Here is a 16,549-nt window from a genome sequence, read left to right on the forward strand (position 1 = left end):
TATGGTATTTTTAGTTTTCTGAGGAACCTCCATACTGTTTTCCATAGTGGCTGCACCAACTTACATTCCCACCAGCAGTGTAGGAGGGTTCCCTTTTCTCCACACCTTCTCCAGCATTTGTTATTTGTAGACTTTTTAATCATGGCCATTCTGACTGTTGTGAGGTGGTACCTCACTGTAGTTTTGATTTGCATTTCTCTAATAATTAGTGATGTTGAGCATCTTTTCATGGGCCTGCTTGCCATCTGTATGTCTTCTTTGGAGAAATGTCTATTAAGGTCTTCTGCCCATTTTTCGATTGAGTTGTTTGTTTTTTTGTTGTTGAATTGCATGAGCTGTTTGTATATTTTGGAGATTAAGCCCTTGTCGCATCATTTGCAAACATTTTCTCCCATTCCATAGGTTGTCTTTTGGGTTTTTTTTAATGGTTTCCTTTGCTGTGCAAAAGCTTGTAAGTTTGATTAGGTCCCATACCAATATCTTAATTTTTATTGAACCACTGTTCAGTGTTTACATTATTATGGCTATTAAGTGCTAGTCGTAGCTGAGCTGTGCATGTACCAAGGTTACTTTTTCTGTACTTTTTCTTTTTCTTGGCACTAATAATTATCTGGGGTTTTGTCTATTTTTTTCCCTTAGTTTTCTATATACATATTCCTAACTCAATTCTTAACTCCCGATCAATTGTTTAAATCTCTTAAGACACTCAGACACATTAGGTTATCTATTGATTTTACCTTCTTGGAGAAATCTCTCCAGAGTCTTCAGATATGCTTCACTCTAGACAAATGGCTCATTACATTTGCTTGCATTCTATTTGGGTTTATCTAACGTTTTCTCATGATTAGATTGAGGTAGTACATTTTTGAAAAGAGTGTCACAGAAATAAGGTTGTGTCCTTCGCAGTGAGTGCATCATACCAAAGGATTGATAATATTGATATATCTTATTATCAGTGATGTTAATTTTCATCACTTGGTGAAGGTGGTATCTGCCTGGTTTCTCCATTGTAAAGTTACTATTTTTCTATTTATAATTAATAAATATTTGGGGAAGATACTTGATACTATTCAGTTTCTTCTGAAACTTTTGCCCACTAATTTTAGCATCTACAGCCCTGTTGGATCTTGTCTGCAACAGTTACCGCTGTTGTGGTATTGACCTAATGTTGACATTTTTATTTCCTTCTTTTATTTACACATATTAACTAGGATTGTTCTGTCTGGAAGAGCTGTTTCATCTCTCCCATTTGTTTATATATTAAAATATTTCTTCATATTTATGGAATGTGGGGTATTTTTTTCCTATGAGTTAAAACTGCTGTATCATTATTTTGTTGCTCAAAGTGTTCCAGCTTTGACCATTTAGATCTTCTTCAAGTTGGTTCCTATGACCTTTTAACATGCCCCACTTCATGGTTCCAGGTGTTCCAGGTTCATCTTGTTTTCCTTTCCCCAGCCTTGAGTCAACCACTTCTCCAAGGAGCCCTGGTTCCTTTTATTGGGAAATGATCTAGAATGGTTTAGAAACCAAGGTCTGGGTACTAGGTGTACTTATTGCTACTGGAAGTGATTTCTTCTAGGACCTCACAGCAGACTTAGCTGGAAAATATATGTATGTATACCAACACACACTTTTAGACAGACACACACTTTTATATTTATTTCTGTCTTTATTTTTTTTAATACATTAAATTATTGGTTTATAGTGATACCTTGATTTTAGTCCTACCCTCCACAGGGTTTATCATAGCCTTTCTCCTTTACTTGTTTGTAATTTCTTCTTCTGACAGTGAGAAGCAATGTATTTAATTATTTCCTCCATTTAAGTGTACACACAAAGTAGTTTCAGAATTTCTAACCTATTCCTCTGTGAGAAATAAATTTACTAAGTAGATTACATTATTTGTATTTAGGTATAAATGTACTTTTTTAGTCTTAAGTATTCAGTCAAAAACTATTTTCCAGAGTTACTTAGGTTAGTTCTTCTAGGTTCATTTGTTTCTGTTGATTCCTACTACATCCTGGTTGATTTTACTTTTTTTTTTTTTTTTTGTATCTGAAACATTACTATGCTCCTAAGAATCAGACCTTTACAAGAATGTATCCTCAGAAAAGTGTCGCTCCCTCCTCATCCTTACTGTCTTGTTTCTGTTCCCTACTTCTTCCTGCCCCTTTCTTACCCACCCCTTGTAGATCACCAGTCTTTATTTTCAGGTTTGTCCTTTTTATGTTTCTTTTGCACAAATGAGCAGATATACCTGTAGATTTGCATTTGCTCTTTTCACTTAGCTATAACGACATGGTCTGAACTGCGAGGGTCCACTTATATGCGAATTTTTTCAATACATACTTACTATACGATCCGAGGTAGGTTGAATCCGTGGATGCTGAACTGCAGATTCGGAGGGCTAACTGTAAAGTTATACCCATAGCCCCTTCATTGTTCGGGGGTCAGCTGTACAGGAAATCACTCCACATGAGTTCATGGAGAGCTTCCTCATTTTTCTGACAGCTGCAGAATACTCCATTCTGTGGATGTTATGGTAATTTATTGAATATTCTATAATGTGTGAACATTTAGGATGTTTGCAGTAGTTTACAATTACAGACAATGCTGCCATAAATTACCTTGTAAATATGTATGTTCCTGTTGTTGAGGCTTTATTTTCAGGGTTGTTTTGTAGATGTAGGATTGCTAAGTAAGTGCATATGTAGTTTAGGAATTGCCAAATTCCTCCCCAAAAATGTTGTACCTGTCTGCTTTTTGTATTAGTTTCTTATGGCTGCTGTAACAAATTGCCACAAATTTAGTGGCTGAAAACAACACAAAAATATTATCATACAGCTCTGGATTCAGGTAAGAAGTTCAAAATGGGTCTTACAGGGCTAAAATCAAGATGTTGGCAGCCTGCCTTCCTTCTGAAGGCCCTCGGGGAGAATCTGTTTCTTGCCTTTTTATGCTTTCTTTAGGGCCTTTATCATCTGTTTATTTTCAACTTTGTAAAATCACCTTGTTTTAAACGTGAGCTTTATATGCAGTATAGAATTGAGTTTTGCTTTGTGAACCAGTCTGGATATCATTTCAATTTAATAGGTGAAAGTCCAACCATGTTTTTAATATGTTTGGGCTTAATTCTGTACATTGTTTTGTGTTATATTTTCTGATTTTTACAGTTTTTAAAAAAGACTTTAGCTTGTCTGTTTTCCTAGGCTTTTTTTTGGTCGCGTAATACTATAGTTTTTATAATAATTAGAAAGATTCTTCTTTTGTTCTAGAGCCTTCACGGTTATAGTGCTCTGTTTCTTTAGACAGTATTTATTCCTTCTATTACTTGATTGGTCAGCTTTAAAAACTAGCCTTTGATTTTTTTACCTGTTACAGATGTGTCAATAAGTAGCCTTATTATACTCCCCACCTTGTTTTCCCAAATTTTGTTACTTGTATGCTTTTTACATTGTCCAGGCATATTATATTTACATGCTCTTGTGTCACATTTATCCCAACCTTTCCTTTTGTCTTAATTCTGTAGTTATATATATTTAGTGTTTTCCACTAGGTCATTTTGCTGAAATTTCTCTGGACATCTCTGGATTGGCTGAAATCTGCTCTCTAGCAGTTTCCTCAAAAAGAGTTCATGCAAACAATGTCCCCCTAAGCTCTACCTTGTTCATAATTGGCCATTCTTTCCTTAAGTTGCTTATAGCATAGTATTGGTGTTAAATGTTGTTACAAAGAAGTCTGATGCCAGCTTGATACTTTCCCTTTATGTATAAGTGTCTTTATATTTTGTTCTGATCTCCTAGATGGGTACAGGTTAGGGTATGGCTACGGGTTAGGGTTAGGGTACGGGTTAGGGTATGGTTTATGGTTAGGGTACGGGTTATGGTTAGGGTATCGGTTAGGGTTAGGGTATGGGTTAGGGTTAGTGTACGCTTTAGGGTTAGGGTATTTATTAAACCTCTCCCACTCTCCAGATATCACTCAGCATGTAAAGGTATATTATTCGGGGTCCAGCCATGGAGAAGACTTTAGACACTAGGATAAGAGAAAGAACACACACATTATAAATAAATCACATTAGGATTTTGTTTCAAACCTGTACATTAAAACACTAGTGCTTAGGAAATCTAATGGAGGCAGAAGCAGTAAAGGGTAGTTTTATGGGAATAACATCACAGATTTTCTGTAGAATACACAGATTTTGACTGGTTAGAAAGTCAAGGAGGAATGCTTTTGTTCTGAAGACATAAACCCTCTTCTAAATTGAGCTGTTATTAGAAGTTAGAAATTTTTTGTTACTGTTGTATTGCTTTGTGTTTTCATGATTATTCTGCTTGCATCTCCCTTGTTAAACCTTTGATTTGGGGAAGAGTGCCATTACTGGAAATGATTTTACAGAATTATTCTCAAAAACAAAAGAAAATGGTTCTCACCTAAATATTAAGCAATAATCTCTATACTGGTGTACTAACAGAATTATGATTCAGGGATAATAATTCTATGAAATGTAATTAAACACACAATATATTTTTTTCTTTTAAATTTCCATTGTTACTTTTTTAAAGTACAATTGTAATTCAAATTCTTTGTAACAAGTGAAATTTAAAAAGATTAAAGGAAAAGATAATATTTTACCACTTGCCATTCTTTCCCACTCCCTGAAACGACCAGCATAAATGTGTAGCTTTCTTATTTTATCCAGGTGTTCTATACATCTGGAACATCATGTTTCTCACTGTATAAAAACAGATTTAGCTCTCACATTTTTTTTTTTGTTTGTTTTGTTTTTTGCGATACGCAGGCCTCTCACTGTTGTGGCCTCTCCCGTTGCAGAGCACAGGCTCCGGACGCACAGGCTCAGCAGCCATGGCTCACGGGCCTAACCTTTCATTTTAAAGTCATTTTATCAGGACATGTTTTAGCCTTGACCATTTTGGGTCACTTTTTCCTGGTAGATACGTTCTCTATCAGGATGGAGAGTCAAGTTTTTATTTCTGGAAATATTTTTTTCTTTTTTTACTGATGAAGTTAAAAATATAGGAAAGTATAGATAATAACTTAATAATATAGTAAAGGATTTCCTATTGATGAACAATTTTTGTATTTCTGAATTGCATACTTCATCATGTGTATTATTTATTTAATATACTGCTTGATTGAATTTTTAATATTTAAGAATTTTGCCTGTTATCCATGACATTGGTCTGATATAAGAACAGTGAAATAGATCAGTAGAACAGTGAAGAATGTACAAAAATACACCCATGTATATATGAGAATTTAGTATTAGATAAAGGTAGTTTTTCACATTAGTGGTGTAAAAATTTTCTTAAAAGTTATGGATAATATTTGTATAATATTGGGTTTTGGAAAGTCTTTCTTAAAATGACATAAAGGCCAGGCTCTATAATGAAAAAATTGGAAGATTTGAGTTCATACAAATTTTTAAAAATTTTATCAGAAGCATTATAAATCAAGATGATGTGACAATAAAATTATCAATGAAGATGACATGTGATTTGAGGGAGAAAAATGCTCAAAAGCCTTAATGTCTTAAATTTATAATGACTTCTATAAACCACTTAAAAGAAATGCCAGTGTAATTAAAATATATGCAAAGTACCTGAATAAGGAATTCACCAAAGAAGAAACCACAAAATATATAAAAGGTACATAAATATATATGAAAATGCTCAATTTTATAATCATAGAATTGCAAATTAAAACAATAATGAGGTACTCTTTACTTGTAAGGGCAAATATTTTTAGAATGTTGTTAGCCAGTGTGAATGGGTTCGAAGACATATTTCATGTTGCTGACAGGAATGTAAATTGATAAAAAAAAAAGTCAGAACCATGACTTTCTCCCCTTTTTCCTCCAAGTAAATTATTTAATTTCTTCTATAACAGTTTTCTTTCTCCTTGGAAGGGTAAAAAGGAGACATTTGCTTTCTTGATATTTTTCAGAATGGGACTCTTTGTATGAAATCAAGGCATTATCTCCAAAATGGTACATTGATGAAGAGGAAATATCCCAGGGGATGATAATGGAAAGACTTACAAGTTATGGCCTTGAATCCTCCAGTTTCAGAGAAGCCTGGAAATATAAGGGTGAATTTGAGCAGCATCAGGGAAATCAGGAGAGTCATTTCAGGCAAGTGACAACTCTTAAGGAAATCTCTGCCATGAAAAGAGACAATGAATATAATAATTCTGAGATAAATGTTCTCTTGAACTCAGTACTTTTAACACAACAGAGAGTTCCCACAGTAGAACAAGTACATAAATTTGATATTTATGATAAAATGTTCCCCCCAAATTCAGTTCTAACTGAACATAAAGGACTACATGCTGAGAAGGAATCTTTGATAGGTAATGAATGTGAAGAATTCAACCAGAATACATACCTTAGTAAAGATGCAGAAATTCCTCCTGGGGAGAAACATTACGAAAGTAATGATTTTTCAGATCTCTTAAGTTTCCACTCATTACTTACTCAACATCACACAACTCATCTTGGAAAATTATCCCATGGATACGTTGAATGTGGTGCTGCCTTTAGCTGTTATTCGTTCTTTACTCAACCTCAGAGAATTCACAGTAGAGAGAAACCATATGCATGCAATGACTGTGGAAAAGCCTTTAGCCATGACTTCTTTCTCAGTGAGCATCAGAGAGCTCATACTGGGGAGAAACCATATGAATGTAAGGAATGTAACAAAGCTTTCAGACAGAGTGCACACCTTGCTCAACATCAGAGAATTCACACTGGAGAGAAACCCTTTGCATGCAATGAATGTGGGAAGGCCTTTAGCCGTTATGCCTTCCTTGTGGAACATCAGAGAATTCACACAGGAGAGAAACCATATGAATGTAAGGAATGTAACAAAGCCTTCAGACAGAGTGCACACCTTAATCAACATCAGAGAATTCACACTGGAGAGAAACCCTATGAATGTAATCAATGTGGAAAAGCCTTCAGCAGACGCATAGCCCTTACTCTGCATCAAAGAATTCACACAGGAGAGAAACCCTTTAAATGTAATGAATGTGGAAAGACCTTTGGCTATCGCTCACACCTTAATCAACATCAGAGAATTCACACTGGTGAAAAGCCCTATGAGTGCATCAAATGTGGGAAGTTTTTTAGGACTGACTCACAACTTAATCGACATCATAGAATTCATACTGGAGAGAGACCTTTTGAATGCAGTAAATGTGGGAAAGCCTTCAGTGATGCTTTAGTTCTAATTCATCATAAGAGAAGTCATGCAGGAGAGAAACCCTATGAATGTAACAAATGTGGGAAGGCCTTCAGTTGTGGCTCATACCTTAATCAACATCAGAGAATTCATACTGGAGAGAAACCTTATGAATGTAATGAATGTGGGAAGGCTTTCCATCAGATCTTGTCCCTTAGGCTACACCAGAGAATTCATGCTGGAGAAAAACCCTATAACTGTAATGAATGTGGGAACAATTTTAGCTGTGCTTCAGCTCTTCGACGACATCAGAAAATTCATAATAGAGAAGCTCTCTGATTATGTATAACAAGTATAAGAAAGAAAACATTTAGTCACCATTCAGTCCTTATTAAATAAATATCAGTGAGTTCTTCAGTTAGTAATTCTATGAATGTAGTACCTATGGAGAAGCCTTCAGTTCATGAGCATCCCTTATTTGAAATAGCCTGAGTAGTAGACATCTGTTACTTTTGGTTCTGTTCTGTACCCTATTTGAGACTTATCTCACCCTCAATGCATATCATTCTGATGTAATTGTTTAATCAGGAAGAGCAGTAGATTGGTCATAGGCAGGCCAATTATTTTCTTCAACCTCATGATAGATAAGGGATTTACAAATGGCCCTGTCTAAACCAGTAGAGTCCTAGGGGGTCATTGTTATGGGTAGTAAGAAAAGATTTTTTTCCCCACCCCAGAATTGCAAGTTTCAAGGATTTAGTAAGGTTAAAAACTCACCAGTAGCCTTTTTGCCACCATATGAAGAAAGCCTTCCCAGGATAAATCTAACACAAAGGAAAACCGAGGTCAGGGACAGAAATCTGAGGATGTTTGATCTTCTGGATCCAATCATGTCTGAAGTTTACACCATCTTTTACTTTTTCATTTTTGTGATCCAATAAATTTTCTTTTTTCTGCTTATGTTAATTTGACTTGGGTTTTTGCCTCTTGGAATCAGAGTCCTGACTCATACACCCCATGTTGGCTACACATGTGAGAAAGCCTTAATCTTTTATATGGCATAATTGTTTATCCTGAGGATAAGCCTCATAACAAGTATATGAAAGTTAAATACACAGCCTTCATAAAGCTGAAAGAATTGTTACATTTTATTTGTTGATAAAAACTAATTTAGTATTCATTAGTCTGTTTCACAATAAGGAAGAATTTTTAAAAATTCACTTAGTGAAACTTATTACCAGGCTTTCTCATAGGGAATTAAAATCATTTGTGGCAGTGACTCACTATAGACCTTTAAAGAAAGATTGGCCAGCTAAGAGAATAATGGATCCATCAGTTTAATGAATGGCTCTTCATCTTAAAGGAATTATTTGATTTTCTACTTTCAGCGTGGGTTTAAACATATCATGTGATAGAATAAGATAGAATTGTAAATGAGGTCTTTTGTGGGTGGGTTGTAAACTTCGTTTAAGAAGTTTATAGATAACTTCTTTGGAACGAGACATATTAGACAAGACATTGCTGGCAGACAAAAAGAATGAGCCATTTTCAACTAATGGTTAAAGTAAAGCAGTTGGAGCCTAAAATTTTTAGAGTATAACTCATTACTATTCAGAGTAATGAGGAACAGGAGGGTGTGGGGCAGTATATTCCTGTTTTATCTGAGTGTATATACGAAGGTAAACTTTAATATGGAGACGTTGCCACTTTGAACAGTTAGAACCAGTTATAATCTTGGGCATTGTCTGGAGAGCATCTATAAAAACAGATCAGGACAAATGAATTATGAAAAAGTGAAGGATTTACATGTGTATATATGTGCGTGGAGCAAAACAGTGAGTACTAATATAATTTCTTTAATAGTCAATTTATACTTTAATAAAAATCTGAAAATTATTTTTCTTAAATATTAAGACAAATTCCCTTTGAACAACTTAAATTACAGACCTAGTATAATTGAATACTTCAAACCTTGAGCAGAAACAAATATAATGGTTTTAAAACACTGCCAAACTTGCATTATATCTAATCTAAAATATATTAATAATCGTAACCTAAATTCATGTAATCATCCCTTTATTCTCATATTTTCTGGAGGTATAGGAACACTTATTTGAATATGTTTTAAGGGGTTAGTTACAACTTACATCAGAAAGCTCCTCAGGATTACTCTGAACTTACTAAGCTTAAAGGAAGAAAAATAATGACTCAGACCAGTGATGAGTCTGAGTTGTTCACTAATTGATTCTTGATCTAAGTATGGCACCTGATTTCTTCCTCCAAGGTGATATAAACCCAAGCCACTGATTCTGTTTTTACAGTTAAACTTCACTCTAACGTTGATAAAATCTGTTACACCCATGCCTGTAGCACAGGTGTTTGTACTTTACAATCTGATGTTTCTTCTCATAATGAGGTACCTAAATTTTGTTTATCTGCAACTATACAATCCATTGTCTTATTGTGATATATTGACTTGATCTTTTAGCATTATAACTCATGCTTTATTAGTATGTTATAGATATTAGGACCAGCTAGAGATTTCCTATCCTAAGAGATAAGAGTTTGAGTCTGTTTAGTTAATTATCTTTAGGACATGAACTAATCCATTTAGGACTCACTGGTTAAACCTTTTCCACTTGGTTGAGTGTGATCAATGGCAATGAATTTTTGGATTTCTTTTTTAATCTGGTTATTGTGCTGAACGTATCTTTCTGCCTTGTTACAGTTTATGCAGTTTTTGCTTGTCATATAGAAGAGTTTTCTTTATTTACTCTTGCTTAAGTAGAAGGTTTGTATTTGTGTGTTTATGTGTATGTGTTTTGTTTAAAATTTTTGTATTGAGCACCTACTCTGTTGCAGGCTTTGTTCTAATCCAGGCTTTGGAGGTAACAGTTGTGAGTTAAACAGACAAAAATCCTTGCCTTCATAGAGCTAATTTCTAGTAAAGAAGATAGACAATAAAAAATATATATAAGTAAAACATATACTATGTAAGAGTAACTTCTAAGGAGAAAAAGATGAAGGAAGAGCTGGGTGACCAGGTTGATATTTTAGATTGTGTGGCCAGTGAAGGCCTCTTTTGAAGTTAACTTTTGATTAAAGACCTGGGACAGATAAGAGATCTGTCTATTCATGCTACATATATACACACATACACGTACACACATACACATACACACATATACACATGTATAGCCCTTATCTACCTAACAGAAAGGAAATGCATATATGTATATGTATGTGTGCGTATATATATGTTTTATACTTTGTTCTTACTAAATTCTTTCTCATTTTATTATGCCTCTGTATTTGTGTATTGCATTTTAACATTCTTCCTTTTAGTCATGAACTCATGGCCTTCTACAGTCTTAACACATTTTAATTATAATGTATATATATATTTTAATGCTCAAATTATCAGAATTTAGCCATTGGGGCCACTTTAAGCTAACTCCTTGCTCCCTTCAGCACTGCTGCCCTGACATCTCTGCAAGCAACTTTACTTTCTGGCAATAAAAGGGTATTCCAGACCCATCCTAAATGTTTTCTGTCCAAAGTCATGAAGTTAGCCACCTTCCAAGGAATTTAGGGAGGGAGAAAACAGGCATATACTTTTGAAATGAGACAGGCTGGGACCTGGAACCTGGCACCCTTTGCTACAGTACGTGCACCTGGACAAATGTCTCTTGGAGAAACAGAATACAAAAAAAACTATATAGGACTAAAAATAACTGCATGCATGCGCAGTTGGGGCAAATTATGAACAACAAGATACAAAAAGACCAAAAACCCAAGTGCCACTTTTGAGGTGTCGAGGGCAAAATCAGGGTACTGCATATAATCCCTGCACACAGCACCACCAAGGAGGTGGGCCGACCACCTAAGCCACCCTTCCAGCCTGACCCTCACCCCATTTAGGGATCAGCTAACATCCCCACGCACACACCAAGAGCGAGCAAGGGCATCTGTTACTTGTTTTTGCTCCCTTGTGCTGCAGCATGAGTCCCAATAAAGACCTGCCTGAATTTCTCATCTGGCCTCATAGCAATTTCTATTGATTAAGGAGTCCAAGAACCTTGGTCAGGAACAGAAAGAGGTTATGAAATCAGAAATAGAAGTTTTCAAATAATTTTCCTCAGCAAAAGGTCTTGCTAGATGGATTTGGGGGCCTGAGAAAGAGTGTAAAGTAAGATTGCATTTTCCTTATATACTATATTTTCTATTGTTCCTCTTGCCCAAGAAGAAAAAGATGGCCCACAGTAGAGCTCATTTTAATAAGAAATATATATTAATTACTCTATAAAACTTGAAGAAGTTTTAGGATTTGTGAATATTGTTTCAATAACATTGTTAAAAAACAACCATTTGAAACTTGATAATTTAAAATTGCCTCGATTGATGTAAATGAGTCAAAAGGAAATGTGGCTAAGCTTCTTCAGGTGTGTTAAAATTCCACTTGCTCTCTTCCTCCTAATAGAAGGTTTTCTTTCTTTTTAAAAGTATTTCAGACATCTCTTCCTGAGCAAATGCAAAGGTTTTTGTGATGTATTGGTAGAAGTAAATTTTCCATGGAGTCCTGTACCCTTTTAGCAGTTACTGTATTTGGATGCTAGGACTGCACATGAATTGGGGGCAAATTTGCTGCTATTATGACTGGGTCCCTTTTAGAGACAGCTGGAAAAAATGTTTCCTTTTTAGAGCATCATTTCATATTGATTCTAGTTCTTAGAATATTTGCCGTACCCTACTTTATTCACAGAGCTCAGGACAGGGAGACAATAAATTGTATGATAGAGAAAAGCAGATTGCTTGAAGCCATGAGTTGAGGCTACTTTAGTGACAGAAGAATGAGTCACTTTCCTGGTCAGCTTTCTTAAGGCATTTGTGTGGGGGAATTTCTCACATGTTCTTCCAGAAAGAGTAGTGGAAGTATCCACTCTTGATTATTGGCACATGTATAGTTGTTGGCATTAGACCTTCACATGGATGTCAGGTCTTTTAGTTGGGAGAACCTGAAAAGGTGATTATACTTCTTTCAGACTCAGTTTGGTTATCTGTAAAATTAAAATAATTACAGCCTTCCATGTTTTTGTGAGGATTACTTGACTGTAATATATGTAAACAGTTAACATGGCAATTATTAATGATGAAATTAAGTAGGAAGTTGAATTGCATGCCTGAGAGCCAGCTGCTTATATGAGACAGAATTGCAAATTCTGCCCCTGTGTCCTGTTTCCCAGTGTATGGAGTCTCAGACAGCCATGCTCCTAGCCCTTCTTTCTGATCCTGGAGAGGGAACTGCAGTTCCAGAGTCTCTTCGGAGCTCCCTGTTGGGATATATGGGGCTGTTAGGACTCTGCCTTCTATTAAAATAGAGGCCAGGAAGTGTATGGCTCTTGGTTTTTAAATTTTGCATTTATATTTTTGGACCTCAATTCCTAGTATATTACCAAAATTGTTTAGTCTAACACTCATTTCTTGGTTCTTCCCCCCGTCGTTCCCAATTCCTAATCTCCCCCATGGGCACATACACAGCAGTGTTTGGTATGCATCCTTAAATGTGTATATATCCCCTATCAAATAAGTCATGTTTTGTGTTTGAAATTTATATTATTGGTGTTATGCTATAAAAGTGTCACTTTTTTCTACTCAGTACCATATTTTGGATTGATCATGTTCTGTGCACAGTGCTGTTATGCTATTCAGTGCTTCTAACATTTGCATAGTAATTCATAGTAAATGTTTACTACTTTTAATTTATTCATTTCTGCATACAACTCCTGGCTGGCACAAAGAACATCCTGGTATGTGTCCCCTTGTGGACCTGAACTAGGTTAGACTACTTGCTGTAGAATATTGTGCAAAGGATTTTTTTGCACAATGTTATAAGGTACAACCAGATTACTTTCTAAAATGGCTGCAACTATTTACATTCTCCCCAAGAGCACCTCTGTGTCCTTGTAAACACTTGATAAGTTTTATCTTCCTTGAATGTTTTAGTTTGCATTATTGTTATTGACTACTGGTGAGTTGAAGCTTATATCTCTATACTTCCTCATCATTTGGACCTTCTATCAAGTGGGTCTTTATTTTTTTAGCCATGTTTATCTCTTATCAAATAGGTCATCAAATCTATTTACAAAAGTTTAGTTAAAATGTACTTGTAAGTCCACCGGGGCTTTAGGCTTTTTCTTCTTTTGAGGGGATGTTTCTATACTATTTCAGTGTGTCAGATTTATTCAAATTTTGTTTCTTGTGCCAACTTTGGTATTTTATATTTTCTAGAAATGTATTAATTTTGTTTAGGTTGTCAAACTTGTTTGCCAGTAGTCATTCATAAGATTCTTTTATAATTATTCTAACTTCATTTGGATTCTTACTCATTTTCTCATTTACATCTTTGCTCTTTTATTTTTATCAGCTTTGACAGAGGTTTACCTAACTTATTGATCATTGATCTTCAAAAAACCTATCTCTTGGTTTTATTATCCTTTTCTCTTATTTTTCCTAATTCTTTATTGATTTCTTCTGCCCTTTATGTTTGTCATTTAATTCTTTTTTGAGTGTGCTCTGTCCTCTTAATCTACATTTTTGTGGTTTCTAAAAAAATCTTTATTGGAGTATAATTGCTTTACAATGGTGTGTTAGTTTCTGCTTTATAACAAAGTGAATCAGCTATACATATATATATATATATATATATATATATATATATCCCCATATCTCCTCCCTCTTATGTCTCCCTGCCACCCTCCCTATCCCACCCCTCTACGTGGTCACAAAGCACCAAGCTGATCTCCCTGTGCTATGCGGCTGCTTCCCACTAGCTATCTGTTTTACATTTGGTAGTGTATATATGTCCATGCCACTTTCTCACTTCGTCCCAGCTTACCCTTCCCACTCCCTATGTCCTCAAGTCCATTCTCTACGTCTGCATCTTTATTCCTGTCCTGCCCCTAGCTTCTTCAGAAGCATTTTTTTTTTAGATTCCATATATATATATGTGTTAGCATACGATATTTGTTTTTCTCTCTCTGACTTCACTCTGTATGACAGACTCTAGGTCCACCCACCTCACTACAAATAACTCAATTTAATTTCTTTTTATGGCTGAGTAATATTCCATTGTATATTCCAAATCTACATTTTTGAATTGAAAATTTAGTTTTTTGTTTTCCCTGAAAATGTACTTAAGTTGTATGTTTCCCTCTACTACATAAGTTGTGTCCTACAGTTTTGGCATTTAGTGTTTTCATTGTTGTATTCTGTCCTACCCTGTTGCATATGCATTTCCACATTTTGTAATTTATTTTAGGGGTTCCTCTTTAACTCACAATTATTGGCTATCTTTTTGTTATTTGTTTCTAATGCTATTACATTAGAGGTTTATATTAATTGTTTGGAATTGAATGAGTCTTCCTTTATAGCCTCATATGTAATCAATTTTTATAACTGTTACATGTATATTCAGAAAGTACATGTATTTTGAGCTTTTGATTATAAATTTCTCATCTGTTAGGGCAAACCATTAAACTACTGGATCTTTATCAATCTGATAAGTGGGAAATCATATCCCAGTGTAGTTTTTATTTGCTTTTTTCTTATTATGAATGGGTTTGAGCTTCTTTTCTGTGAGTTGTCTATATTTCTTGCCCAATATTCAATTGGAAAGTGACCTTTTACTTATATAGTAGGGAAGTTAGCTCCTTATGATGTGATTTGCAATTTTTTTTCCAGTGTATTATTTGTTTTTTGAATTTGCTTACAGTCCTCTTTTGCCATGCAAAATTGATTTTTAATTTGCCAATATTTTCTTTTAAGGCTCTTAAGTTTAGATTCATATTTAAAAGGCCTACATCTTGAGACAATTTAAAATGTTTCACATGATTTCTCCTTTACTTCTGTGCTTTCATTATTTTTACATTTTAAGTTTTTTGTAAGAATCTCATTTTACCCCCATATGGCTACCCCATTTCTCAGCATCATTTACAAATAATCCACCTTTCCCACTTATTGTAAATGTCAACTCAAGCATATACTAAATAAACAGATGTAGTTTGGTACATTTATGTATTTTCTATTCTTTTAATACCTGTTATATTAAGTCTACTATGTCTTGTCAATTGTTTTCAGAAAGGGGATTTTGCCATCTCTGGCTATAATTGTGAATTTGTCTGTTTTTCTTTTTTGGTTCTATAAGCTTTTGCTTTATGTGTTTTGAAGTTCTTGTGTTAAATGCCTAAACCTTTGGGATTATGTACTCTTAACTAATATATCCCCGTATCATTACAAAATGAACTTCTTAGTCCCTGGCAATATTCTTTGCTCCCAAACCTACTTTATCTGATATTAATATGCCCACTCTAGCTTTCTTTTAATTAGTCTTAACATAGCATATCTTTTCCCATCCTTTTACTTTTAATCTATTTGTGTCTTTCTATTTAAAATGCGTTTCTCGTGAAGAGCATACAATTGGGTATTGTTTTTAAAACTCAGTCTGCAAGTCTCTGCTGTTTAATTGCAGTGTTTACACCATTCACATTTAAAAAATTGTTGAAGTGAAATTTACATAATATGAAAATAGCCATTTTTAAGTGAACAATTTAGTAGTAGTTAGTACATTCACAATGCTATTCATCCACCACCTGTCTAGTTCCAAAACATTTTCATCATTCCAAAGTAAACCCCTTACCCATTAAGCAGTTTCTCCTCATTCTCCCCTCAGCCCCACTAAGGCAACCACTAATCTGCATTCTATCTCTATGGATTTATTTGTTTTGGATATTTCACATAAATGGAATCATGCAATATGTGACATTTTGTATATGGCTTCCTTAGCCTAATGTTTTGCAGGTTCATCCATGTAAGCATTATTTGTACTTCAGTTTTTTATGGTTGACTAATATTCCACTGTATGTATGTACCACATTTTGTTTATCTGTGCATGGTTAGATGTTTGGTATATTTACACCTTTTGGCTATTGTGAATAGTGCTGCTGTGAACATGTGTGTACTTGTACTTGTTTTCAGTTCTTTGGGTATATACCTAGAAGTGGAATTGTTGAATCATATGGTAATTCTGTGCTTAACTTTTGGAGGAACTGCCAAATTGCTGTCTACAGTAGCTGAAGCATTTTACATTCCCACCAGCAGTATAAAAGTTTTCCAGTTTTTACACATCCTCACTAACACTTATTTTCCTTTTTTAAGAATTATAGCCATCGTAGTGGATGTGAAGTGGCACTTCGTGTGGTTTTGATTTGCATTTCCCTAATGACTAATGATGTTAAGCATCGTTTTGTGTGCTTGTTGGCCATTTGTATATCTTCTTTGGAGAAATG

At 34.8% G+C, this 16,549-nt stretch overlaps 1 protein-coding gene across 1 annotated transcript in view; it reads left to right on the top strand.

The window, feature by feature from the left end:
- Positions 1–8,215, top strand: part of ZNF527 (zinc finger protein 527) — a gene marked incomplete at its 5' end in the record, with an annotated part of 46,212 nt that extends 37,997 nt beyond the window's left edge. The window contains one exon of the mRNA XM_079906636.1: positions 5,971–8,215. Within this exon, the coding sequence (XP_079762762.1) occupies positions 5,971–7,544 (1,574 nt within the window). The 3' untranslated portion in view covers positions 7,545–8,215. The remainder of the gene's footprint in view (positions 1–5,970) is intronic.
- Positions 8,216–16,549: the final 8,334 nt, after the last annotated feature.

Source organism: Stenella coeruleoalba (assembly GCF_951394435.1).
Source record: "Stenella coeruleoalba genome assembly, chromosome: 20".
Taxonomy (NCBI): domain Eukaryota; kingdom Metazoa; phylum Chordata; class Mammalia; order Artiodactyla; family Delphinidae; genus Stenella; species Stenella coeruleoalba.